We start from the raw sequence: 13,444 nt of genomic DNA on the forward strand, positions 1-13,444 counted from the left end.
AGCAGTCGGCCAACGTGTTAATTGGCGGCTTTCTCGTAGAGAACCCACGAGCGCTTGGCCAAGCGAGCACTTCTGTGTATGGGAGTGTCGGATGGGATGGCTGTTGGCCAAAGTCTTGTTGGTCCTATAGTCATCCAATGTGTATGGCCAGCCTTAAAATATCTAGATGATGAGCACTCGAGGTTGGCTTGTAGACTGAGAGTTTGTATAGAGAGATACCGATAGATCGTTTGGCATAAATATAATCTATAGTTTTTGTCCTGGAAGCCCATTGACTTTCAGCCACAAGGCTAGTGCCGTTAAGAACAGCACAGTTGCCTACAGAAATTGGAGAATACCCACCATATCCCTAAAACTCCTTGAAAAGTAACATTTGGAACCTGACTTATTGCATTGCCCCCCGATCTGTTGTTAAATTGCCCCGTATCTCTCATATTCCATCCTTCATCTCTCCTCATCTTTCAGATTCCAGTCAAGAATACACGGATTCCACCGGCATAGACCTGCATGAGTTTTTGGTGAACACTCTGAAGAGTAACCCCAGGTAGGCGATGTTGATCCCATTTTATTGCTGGTGATATCTGACAGTCTTTTGACGCCGGCGACTTCTGCTCTTTTATAAATTGAATAAATATTGAACCAAATCTCTTTAGGGAAATAAATTGTTTCTACAAGTGACACGCGGAATAACCTTCAATGTCTCCCGGACTGCTTTTTATTACTTCTGCCATCTAAACTCATTTAGAAATCTCGATTCTGTGACACCAATATTACCGCTAGTCATCATGAACCGGCAGGAAACATCTGCTTTTGGGGGGGGAGTGGAAGGAATAGGCGTCTCCTGTGACAGCTTTGTGTTCTTCTACAGAAAACTTTGTATATTGCTGCTTTCTGCCTATTGGGGGTTTGCATTTTTTTTTCTTGCTGTAGTCGTTGTAGTGTTACGATGTACTTGCAAGGTGACTCTGGCCCGCCTTGTCATTGAGATGTTCCACAAAACCCACGGGAGCTGGCAGTAAGGACAGTTAAAGATCATGTAGATAAAAAAAAATGGTTCTTCAGAATTAACCTTGAAGCTGGTTTGTAATGGATGTTCGCATGGGCTTATCTCCAGGTGCCCGCTGGTATGAGGTCAGGGGTTCCCAGTAGGGTTCTGTCTGGATCAGAAGAATTTATTAGGTATTCCTGGTTAATAGAAGGTGGATTGGATACGGTCAGGGATCTCATCTATTATGCAAAGCAAAAAGCTTCTCCTCCTGTTTGTTTTTATTGAGATCTATGTAATTCTTCATTTCCCCTACGGGGGAACTGTTGAGAAATTGAGCACTTGATGTCGGGTCCTCCTACAGATTCCAGCTGGAGCAAATCTGCTGAAGAATGAACAAGTATTCTAGAAAGTGGGGGCTAATGATCACCAATAAGAACCACCAAGTCTCAAGGGTATTTCAAGGTCATCCAGGTTACTGTAAATATCATAGCAGAATTAAGACTACTGCCGAAATCGAGTGTTCTGCTATTAATAGTATTTCACAGAATAAAGATGAAGGAGTTATCCAAGATCAGAAAAAAACATGACTTGCTGTTTGTGCAAAAAGAGCACCACACTTGTCCACAGGTCGTCTGTGGTATTGCAGCTCCGCTTCATTCACTTCAATTAATCTGAGCTGCAATACCACAGACAACCTGTGGATCTGTGTGGCGCTATTAATGGACGAAAGAAAGAGAAGAAAATATATATATATATATATATATATATATATATATATATATATATATATATATATATATATATATATATATATATATATATAATATACACACACATATACAGTACAGACCAAAAGTTTTGACACACCTAATTTAAAGATTTTTCTGCATTGTCATGACTATGAAAATTTTACATTCACACTGAAGGCATCAAAATTATGAATTAACACATGTGGAATTATATACTTAACAAGAAAGTGTGAAACAGCTGAAAATGTCTTATATTCTAGATTCTTCAAAGTAGCCACCTTTTGGTTTGATGACTGCTTTGCACACTCTTGGCATTCTCTTGATGAGCTTCAAGAGGTAGTCACCGGGAATGGTTTTCACTTCACAGGTGTGCCCTGTCAGGTTTAATAAGTGGGATTTCTTGCCTTATAAATAGTGTTGGGACTATCAGTTGTGTTGAGCAGAAGTCTGGTGGATACACAGCTGATAGTCCTACTGAATAGACTGTTAGAATTTGTATAATGGCAAGAAAAAAGCAGCTAAGTAAAAAAAAAACAAGTGGCCATCATTACTTTAAGAAATGAAGGTCACTCAGTCTGAAAAATTGGGCAAACTTTGAAAGTGTCCCCAAGTGCAGTGGCAAAAACCATCAAGCGCTACAAAGAAACTGGCTCACATGAGCACCGCCCCAGGAAAGGAAGACCAAGAGTCACCTCTGCTTCTGAGGATAAGTTTATCCGAGTTACCAGCCTCAGAAATCGCAGGTTAACAGCAGCTCAGATTAGACACCAGGTCAATGCCACACAGAGTTCTAGCAGCAGACACATCTCTACAACAACTGTTAAGAGGAGACTTTGTGCAGCAGGCCTTCATGGTAAAATAGCTGCTAGGAAACCTCTGCTAAGGACAGGAAGGAAGCAGAAGAGACTTGTTTGGGCCAAAGAACACAAGGAATGGACATTAGACCAGTGGAAATCTGTGCTTTGGTCTGATGAGTCCAAATTTGAGATCTTTGGTTCCAACCACCGTGTCTTTGTGCGACGCAGAAAAGGTGAACGGATGGACTCTACATACCTGGTTCCCACCGTGGAGCATGGAGGAGGAGGTGTGATGGTGTGGGGGGGCTTTGCTGGTGACACTGTTGGGGATTTATTCAAAATTGAAGGCATATTGAACCAGCATGGCTACCACAGCATCTTGCAGCGGCATGCTATTCCATCCGGTTTGCGTTTAGTTGGGCCATCATTTATTTTTCAACAGGATAATGACCCCAAACACACCTCCAGGCTGTGTAAGGGCTATTTGACCAAGAAGGAGAGTGATGGGGTGCTACGCCAGATGACCTGGCCTCCACAGTCACCAGACCTGAACCCAATCGAGATGGTTTGGGGTGAGCTGGACCGCAGAGTGAAGGCAAAAGGGCCAACAAGTGCTAAGCACCTCTGGGAACTCCTTCAAGATTTTTGGAAGACCATTCCCGGTGAGTACCTCTTGAAGCTCATCAAGAGAATGCCAAGAGTGTGCAAAGCAGTCATCAAAGCAAAAGGTGGCTACTTTGAAGAACCTAGAATATAAGACATATTTTCAGTTGTTTCACACTTTTTTATTAAGTATATAATTCCACATGTATTAATTCATAGTTTTGATGCCTTCAGTGTGAATGTACAATTTTCATAGTCCTGAAAATACAGAAAAATCTTTAAATTAGAGATATATAAAAAGCTGAATGTGTGTGTGTGTGTATGTACGTGTGTGTATGTCCGGGATTGGCATCTGCACAGTCGCAGCTACAGCCACAAAATTTTGCACAGTCACACGTCTGGACCCCGAGAGCGTCATAGGCTATGTAGTGAGGCAAAATTTTAACCCCGCGGGTTCCAATTCACCAAACAATTTTGCCCCTATCTACATAATGGGGAGAAAGTGAAAGGAAAAGTGTTGGAGGCAAATTGACAGCCAGGAGGAGGTGGCATACAGGTATATACTATATACAGGGGAGATGATATACAGCTATATATTATATACAGGAGGAGATGACATACAGGTATATACTATATACAGGGGAGATGACTTACAGGTATATCTAATATATAAAGCTGAATGTGTGTATGTATGTCCGGGATTGGCATCTGCACCGTTGCAGCTACAGCCACGAAATTTTGCACAGTCGCACGTCTGGACCCCGAAAGCGTCATAGGCTATGTTGTGAGGCGAAATTTGTTGGAGGCAAATTGACAGCTGCCAGACGTGAACAAGGGGGACTTAAAGAGTGAGAGCGATGGCGCCAAAGAGTATATACCGTACAGTTGCTAAGGTGGGGCCCCGACATGGGATACTCACCACACACGGGGATATGAACACACACACAAAATGCGCCACACACTACCACGTGCTTGAACACATATACCACCCTCAGCACACATTTCACCACACATACACCAACCTCGCCACATAAAAGTCGAAACACAAAAGTCGCCGCTCAAAACTCGCCACGCGCAATACACGCCACGTGCAAAACTAGGCTCACGCAAAACTCACCACACGTGCAAAACTCACCTTATGGAAAACTCGCCACACGTGGAAAAATTGCCACATGCACAAAAGTTGCAACACATGCAAAAGTTTCCTCACACAAAACTTGCACATACTCAAAACGCACCACACATAAAACACGCCACGCGCAAAACTCGCCATGCGCAAAACTTGCTGCACACAACTTGCTACATTAACCTGTCACATGCAACTCAACACACAAAAAGTTGCTACACGCATGTCGCCACACAAAACTCAACACACACAACTTGACACATGAAACTCGCCTTAAAACACACACAAGTTTGGTGTTATCCTTCAAAAATAAAAATCTGATTAATAAGCCAACTACAAGAGCAACAACTGTACCATATAGGAAATCCGGCAGCTGTCAGTCACATGACCTGTCTATTATGTGTATGTGTGAGCTAATATATACTGCCAGGGGGAGGGCTTCCTGTTGGCTGGGGATTTATCAGGCTGCCAATTTAGCTTACAAATACTGAGGTAAAAATACTGAGCAAATAACGTGTGAACGAGGTCTAATACAGGAGGAGATGACACACAGGTATATACTATATACAGGGGAGATGACACACAGATATATACTATATACAGGAGAGATGACACACAGGTATATACTATATACAGGAGGAGATGACATACAGGTATATACTATATACAGGAGGAGATGACGCACACATATATACTATATACAGGAGCAGATAACACACAGGTATATACTATATACAGGGGAGATGACACACAGGTATATACTATATACAGGAGGAGATGACACACAGGTATATACTATATACAGGAGCAGATGACACACATGCATATACTATATACAGGAGGAGATGACTTACAGGTATATACTATATACAGGAGGAGATGACACACAGGTATATACTATATACAGGAGGAGATGACATACAGGTATATACTATTTGAGTCTCTCTCTTTCTTTCTCTCTCTCTCTCTATATATCTATCTATCTATATATATATCTATATATATATATATCTATATATATATATATATATATATATATATATATATATATATATATATATATATAGATATATATATATATAGATATATATATAGATATATATATATAGATATATATATATATATCTAGATATTATTATTATTATTTATTTACATAGCACCATTGATTCCATGGTGCTGTACATGAGAAGGGGTTACGTACAAGTTACAAATATCACATACAGTAAGCAAACTAACAATGACGGACTGATACAGAGGGGCGAGGACCCTGCCCTTGTGGGCTTACACTCTGCAGGATTATGGGGAAGGAGACAGTAGGTTGAGGGTTGCAGGAGCTCCGGTGTTGGTGAGGCGGTAGCTCTGGTGTTGGTGAGGCGGTAGCTTCGATATCTATCTATCTATCTATCTATCTATCTATCTATCTATCTATCTATCTATCTATCTATCCATATCCCAATCAACTTGCTTTTGAATTTCTGCCATATTTTTCCCTTAGCGAAACATCTAAAATTAAATTCTGTTTATTTTTATTTTTTTCGCAAGGCAATATATATATATTTTTACTTCTGACTCTTCCTTATTTCTATCAGATATTTATCTCTCAATTATTGTTGCCTGGCAACCAACCTCTTGGTATTTGGAGGAGCGTCAATAAAGCCTGTGCTTTCTCTCCTCGCCCATCTGCTCGCGGTGGAGTCTTCCGCTTATATTATCAGAGATTAGCTGTCGAACGCTCCGGAACGCGGCTGAGTTTCAGGGACATTATTAACCGTTCTTGATTTATGAATGCAAAGATAAGAGCTTTCCAGGAGCGCCAATGCTATTTTCTATATTTTGGGGGACAAAAATCTGATTTTTATTTATTTATATTTTAGACCACCCCTCCTGTTAGAAAAAAAATCCCTAAGATATTTAAGTTGGTAGCTTCTCGCTGTTTGTCAGGCTGTGTTCACACCATGTGTCCGCAGATCCCTATAGACCCAGCGCATTAGGTTTGGCGCATGTGCCGGGAGGTTTTCCCGTGTGAACAGGGCTGTAGGTGTCTACGACTCCTGGGATTGCACTTGGTATGCCCAGAGGTTGCCATCCCATGATCCCCGGTGCACATATATCCACAACATGCACCATGAAGTTGCATATGTCACCCGCTGACTCACGTTGTCTTATAACCCCTGTTGTCGCTGTAATTGCAGCCATATTGGCTGTCGGCGACTATTCCGCAAACCTAGAATGCGTCTCTTCTGCCAAATCCGTATCTGCTTGTAGGCATGTTGGGTGACCAGATGATACGATTATGATTACAGCTTCCGCAGGGGTTGTCAGGACATTTTTTCCTTAAAGGGAGTCTATCAGCACGAAATGACTGTTCAAACAAAGCACAGCCTTGGCGTGCACCCTTGATTTTGATTGACATCTCTGGCTTGAGCAAAAAGGAGGGTGGGGATAGATGCAATACAAGTGGGTGGGAAGGTGCATTAAGATGCTCGGGTACACCCAGGCTGCATCAGGCACCTGTGCTTGGTTTGAACAGTTTTTTTGTGCTGACAGATTCCATTTAAAGAGGTTGTCAATGTGAAAAAGGTAATGAGTGAGCTGCAATACCCGCAGGAGAGGAGTGGCGCCCTGGGCTGTGAAGTTCGGGAAAGTTGGGTGACTACCTCTATGGGAGCTGTGATTGCAGTGCTCCTAATTTTGGAAGTAGATGGGACCATTTGTGGAAACTAGTAGTAAACCCTAAAGTGGTGCATGCCAGACATCAGTGCCATGTGTTCTGTTTCCAGCAGCTTCAGGTCTTAATCCTTTGTTACAAGTACAATCCGGCACCTGCTGTGATCGCTCAGGGGGCCGCAGCCGCCATTGTCTCCACGCCGCACCACCCAGATACATAGAATTCTGTGTGAGAGCCGTCTTGCATCTCTTCTACTGAGACTATAGCAGACAAGTTCTTTAATCTTCTGCTGTGAAGCGGAGTTGGGGGTTATCAGAGCTTTAATATTGGGGGGGGGGGGGAGAGAAATCCCGGAAATCGTGTCTGCCCAGTTCTGCAATCCGAACTTTCAGCTCGTCTTATCCACTTACTACAAAAGTCAGTTCCAGACAGAAATGTTGATTTAATAATTACTTGGTTCTGGAAAGCAGATGGTGACTGGAATGGGGAGTGGGGGGTGCGTAACTGTGACATGGTCTTTATACTTGGATGCAAACACAGCAATGACAATTGAGAATATGCAATGTTTCTTCCTTTCTCACTTTTGATGGGAAGGAGGTGAAGTGTGGTGCAAAGAGCACATTTTCTGCCCTTAGTCGCTTAATTGGATACATGGGTAAATATGATGGAATAATAAGTGTAGAGTGTAAATGAGCTTACTACTGAGGTGTGGTGCCCAAAATAAGCTTACTGCATAGATACAGGACCAGAACCAAGTTTGCTGCATAGATACAGTAGCAAAATCCAGATTTTTACATGGATCCACTAACAGAACCAAGCTTACTATATTTGGTACTAGAACCAAGCGTTCTGCATGGATATAGTACCAGAACTTAGCTTTCTACATAGATCAATTAACAGAACCACACCTACTACATACAGTATCAGAACCATGCTTACCACATAGATACAGATCATGTTTACTACAGTGGGGCAAAAAAGTATGTAGTCAGTCAGCAATAGTGCAAGTTCCACCACTTAAAAAGATGAGAGGCGTCTGTAATTTACATCATAGGTAGACCTCAACTATGGGAGACAAACTGAGAAAAAAAAATCCAGAAAATCACATTGTCTGTTTTTTTAACATTTTATTTGCATATTATGGTGGAAAATAAGTATTTGGTCAGAAACAAACAATCAAGATTTCTGGCTCTCACAGACCTGTAACTTCTTCTTTAAGAGTCTCCTCTTTCCTCCACTCATTACCTGTAGTAATGGCACCTGTTTAAACTTGTTATCAGTATAAAAAGACACCTGTGCACACCCTCAAACAGTCTGACTCCAAACTCCACTATGGTGAAGACCAAAGAGCTGTCAAAGGACACCAGAAACAAAATTGTAGCCCTGCACCAGGCTGGGAAGACTGAATCTGCAATAGCCAACCAGCTTGGAGTGAAGAAATCAACAGTGAGAGCAATAATTAGAAAATGGAAGACATACAAGACCACGGATAATCTCCCTCGATCTGGGGCTCCACGCAAAATCCCACCCCGTGGGGTCAGAATGATCACAAGAACGGTGAGCAAAAATCCCAGAACCACGCGGGGGGACCTAGTGAATGAACTGCAGAGAGCTGGGACCAATGTAACAAGGCCTACCATAAGTAACACACTACGCCACCATGGACTCAGATCCTGCAGTGCCAGACGTGTCCCACTGCTTAAGCCAGTACATGTCCGGGCCATTCTGAAGTTTGCTAGAGAGCATTTGGATGATCCAGAGGAGTTTTGGGAGAATGTCCTATGGTCTGATGAAACCAAACTGGAACTGTTTGGTAGAAACACAACTTGTCGTGTTTGGAGGAAAAAGAATACTAAGTTGCATCCATCAAACACCATACCTACTGTAAAGCATGGTGGTGGAAACATCATGCTTTGGGGCTGTTTCTCTGCAAAGGGGCCAGGACGACTGATCCGGGTACATGAAAGAATGAATGGGGCCATGTATCGTGAGATTTTGAGTGCAAACCTCCTTCCATCAGCAAGGGCATTGAAGATGAAACGTGGCTGGGTCTTTCAACATGACAATGATCCAAAGCACACCGCCAGGGCAACGAAGGAGTGGCTTCGTAAGAAGCATTTCAAGGTCCTGGAGTGTTCTAGCCAGTCTCCAGATCTCAACCCTATAGAAAACCTTTGGAGGGAGTTGAAAGTCCATGTTGCCAAGCAAAAAGCCAAAAACATCACTGCTCTAGAGGAGATCTGCATGGAGGAATGGGCCAACATACCAACAACAGTGTGTGGCAACCTTGTGAAGACTTACAGAAAACGTTTGACCTCTGTCATTGCCAACAAAGGATATATTACAAAGTATTGAGATGAAATTTTGTTTCTGACCAAATACTTATTTTCCACCATAATATGCAAATAAAATGTTAAAAAAACCGACAATGTGATTTTCTGGATTTTTTTTTCTCAGTTTGTCTCCCACAGTTGAGGTCTACCTATGATGTAAATTACAGACGCCTCTCATCTTTTTAAGTGGTGGAACTTGCACTATTGCTAACTGACTAAATACTTTTTTGCCCCACTGTACATAGATCTTGGAACAGAGCTAAACTTACATTAATTTGGTACCAAAACCAAGCTTAACGTATTTATACAGAAGAAGAACCAAGATTACTATATCAACACAATGCCAGAATCAAATTTACTTCATGAGTAAGTTACTAGAACCAAGCTTACTGCATATGTACAGTAAGCAAACCAAGTTTACTATGTTTATTAGTTAGTAATCAAACCTAACTTACTACATAGAAACAAGTTTAATATAAGAACATGCTACCAGAGCTAAGAGTACTATGGAAACATGGCGCCAGAACCAAGCTTAGTGTAGGAACACTGCATCAGAACCAAGCTTATTACATAAGAACCAAGCTTATTACATAAACACTGCATCAGAACCAAGCTTATTACATAAACACTGTATCAGAACCAAGCTTACTATAGAAACACGCTGCTAGACTCAAGCTTACTATATAAATAGAATACCAGAACCAAGCTTACTATAATGCTAAAATAACAGAATCAAACTTTAGTTTTTGCAGACCGCAACAGAACCGAGCTGACGGCATAGATCTGGTAAAAGAACCAAGTTGACTGTAGAGATGTTGTATTGAGAACACAACTTAATTCATACAAACAGAACCATGCCTTAGCCTTTTATATAGATGGTGACAAAGCTTAGTAAATAAGTACAGTAATTGGGAACAATATTGGTACATACAATGCATAATGTATCAAAGCTAATCTCTATAATCTCTGTACAAAGATAAGGTACCAGAACCAGCTCAGTACATAAATTGTCTCTTACTATCTATTACCATATGGATGTATAATATGGGCTCAGATTTTGTGCCCCCGCATCATCCTGTCAGGAACGTTCCCTCCTGCTGGTGATCTGCAGGAGGCACAGAAGCAGGGGGCAGGGATTTGGATGTCTGATCTGTACAGGCAGCGGCCTTTCGAATGGTTTTCATAATTGATGTTCTTGCTCTGCCATTAACCAAACTAATTAATATTAATTTAAATGGTGATTAGGATTGAATTAGAGATCGAGAAAGCAAGCAGCGGATTAGATGGCTTCGCGGTGGCTGCGCCGTCCGTGCATAAGAGGAGCTCTTAAAGCTATTAGTAAAAAGCAATAAATAATAGATCTTTTCTTTATTATCTGTTGGTCAAAAGTCTGATCTTTTGTTTGTCTTTTAGGGACAGAATGATGCTGCTCAAACTGGAACAGGATATATTAGATTTTATTTCTACCAATGAGTGAGTAGAGGCAGCGCAAGACTCTGATGTACGCGTGTGTGCATGGAGTGCTACACCAAATTCATGTACAATTAGCTTCCCCTAGTGGCGGCTGTATTTAGTCTCGTTATAATTTATAACGACACCTGGTGCTGTCTAAAAACACAGCCCTAGTCCCTTACACATATTTTGTATACAACTAGCAGCCTGTTAATCAGCCGTCCTTCTGCAGTAATTAAATCCCTACATTTCTAAAGTTTTAACTTTTTTTTTTTGCTCACTTGTTAAAATTTATTTTTCCTTCAACATCACTATATGAGGATGTGTTTATTGGGGGGCGTTATTTGAATTTTTTAATGCGCCTTACATTTTTTTCTTTTTTTAAATACGTTGATTTTATGGAAGGGAAATAGGGAGGTTTGAAGACCATGTCATATGATATAAATGATAATGCTTCAGGCTGCATGTTAATATAGTTATGGCCAAAACACATATTGTTTGATTTAAAGGGGTTGTTTTTCTTTTAGATGTGCATTTGGGCCTAAAAATCATTTCTGCAATCTGGGGGTAGATTATTTGATTAGGCCCCTTGCTGCCGTAACATCCCCTAATCATTACTGTGATCACTTTTTTGGAATGGATGATGGGGTGACAGGGAGCCCTACCCCTTCCTAACCACCTGTATGTCGAGGCTACTATTGACCCCCATATCTAAGGACCTGGATCAGAGTCCTCTCCGATCCCAGCATTTGCAGCAGAGCGGAACATAAAAGCTGACCACCCCTGCGAATGGGGCGCACACAGCGACATGTCTGTCAGTCCATGCTGGCTGTCCCCTGTTTTGTGCCTGCACGTTTGTAATAATCTGTCTCATCCACTTATTCGTAGAATTCAACGTAAGAAATTCCCTCCGATGACCTCGTACCACAGGATGCTCCTGCACAGAGTGGCCGCGTACTTTGGCCTTGATCACAACGTGGACCAGAGCGGCAAATCTGTAATTGTGAACAAAACGAGCAATACAAGAATGTGAGTCCTGTACCGTACAGGAGTGCGTGCGATGAGCCAAATGGCGCCCCCTCTTGTTTGTGGCAGCGTCTGGTATTGCAGCCGGCCCCATTCAATGTTGTCCACATATATCTTCAAGGTTTGACTTCAGAAACTATCACATGCAAAGAACGGGACAAAACGTCAGCCATAAACAGCTATCCATACTGGCAGGGCCGGCTGCAGCTTTGTGGAGTCCCAGCGGGGCCCCTCTCCTCTTTAGATTTGACCTCTTCTCTTTCCGAAATCTTTAACTTTTTCTATTTTCAGTAGCTAGAGTTGTATCAGAGATTTTTTTTTTTTTGCAGTATGATTTGTAGTAGTTTATATTATTTCCTTTTTAAGTTCAATACGACTTTCTGACTCTTTTACTTCATTTTTTGGGAGTCGAAATTACCCTCCAAAAATCCAACAATACTACTTTTTTTTTTTTTTTTTCCTCTCTCAGCCATCACCATCTGTGATATATATTTTATTAATTCAGACACTTACCAAAAATGTTTTTAATTCCTGGAAAGGCTGAGTTGTTAATTTTTGAAAACATATTTTTTTAAATATATATATATATATATATATATATATTTTTAATTATTTTTGTTATTGATTTGAACCTGCAATTGCTTGTACAGATAATGCAATACTGTAATATTGCAGTGCCGTGTAATAATTGTCAGTGGCATCTAAGGCTTTAAACTGCGGCGACCGAGTGCTGGCTGTATAACTCTGCTCCTGTGCCCACTCCTTACAATGGAAATCTAGGCCCGGGCCCCTGACACTATCATAGAGCTTAGCAGAATTAAACATGGCGCCCGTCATGTGACCCTCACACTGGTCACATGACAGCTGGCTTTCATACCGTTCAGGTATCTCCAAGGCGAGGGTCAGAACCGATCGAGGATGATCACCTCAGCCTCATATGTCAGTATCTGCACCAGAACAGCGTTCTCTACAAATCGCCTAAATACAGGCAGCCATGTTGTTACCTCAGGTGGTTCGGTCACCTGGTTGCCAGGGATACGGTGCAGAGGGTCCTGAACCTGGAAGGGTTATCACAGGGCAGAACCCCACCGCACCTTCACGGTCAGTCATTTCTCCGTCCATTTTCCCTTCGCCAGATTTGGATTCAACCATCAGCAGGTTACGAGCATATGCTAATTATTGTAGTGATAACATGGCCGCCTTAGCAACCAGGGACATGGAGACGCTCTGTAAAAGGCCGTTATCACTGATCCCGAGGCCTGCTGTACTCGCCACTGATCCCCCTGTCAATCTGCAGGGATCCGCATCCCCTGAGGGCGTCACACTGTCTCTTCCACCGGGCCGAAATATGCCGGTGGTTGCCGCTCGGCGACCACTGATGATCCCAGCGGGGACACGTTACTTAGCGCGGAGGAGCAAAATCAGCCCCAAAATTTAATATCTTTTATTTGATGTTTCCTCCACTTCCTTGAGCCCATTCATTGATCAAGGCTCATAGAAAGTATTCGACAGCCCCCTCTAACGATATATCCGCTCATGACAGCTTTGTTGCAAAAATTTGAGCATCCGTCCGATGCCAAAATCTACGGACATGATGCAGAAACAAAACCATTTTGATGCATGGATAAATGCTGCAAGTGTATATACCCTTAAAGGGGTATTCCCATCTCTAAGTTCCTATCCCAATATGTAGTAAGTGTAA

General features: G+C 42.0%; 1 protein-coding gene across 18 annotated transcripts in view; it reads left to right on the forward strand.

Annotated features, from left to right (window-relative positions):
* Positions 1 to 13,444, forward strand: part of R3HDM1 (R3H domain containing 1) — a 117,765-nt gene that overhangs the window by 67,351 nt on the left and 36,970 nt on the right. For all 18 annotated transcript variants that reach the window (XR_011314617.1, XR_011314614.1, XR_011314615.1 and 15 more), the window contains 3 exons: positions 466 to 544; positions 10,678 to 10,737; positions 11,605 to 11,745. Coding sequence is in view for 13 of the 18 variants with exons in the window: in XM_069732851.1 (XP_069588952.1) it covers positions 466 to 544; positions 10,678 to 10,737; positions 11,605 to 11,745 (280 nt within the window). In the remaining 5 variants the exon portion in view is untranslated. The remainder of the gene's footprint in view (positions 1 to 465; positions 545 to 10,677; positions 10,738 to 11,604; positions 11,746 to 13,444) is intronic.

The sequence above is a fragment of the Ranitomeya imitator genome, chromosome 7 (genome assembly GCF_032444005.1).
Source record: "Ranitomeya imitator isolate aRanImi1 chromosome 7, aRanImi1.pri, whole genome shotgun sequence".
In the NCBI taxonomy this organism is placed as follows: Eukaryota; Metazoa; Chordata; class Amphibia; order Anura; family Dendrobatidae; genus Ranitomeya; species Ranitomeya imitator.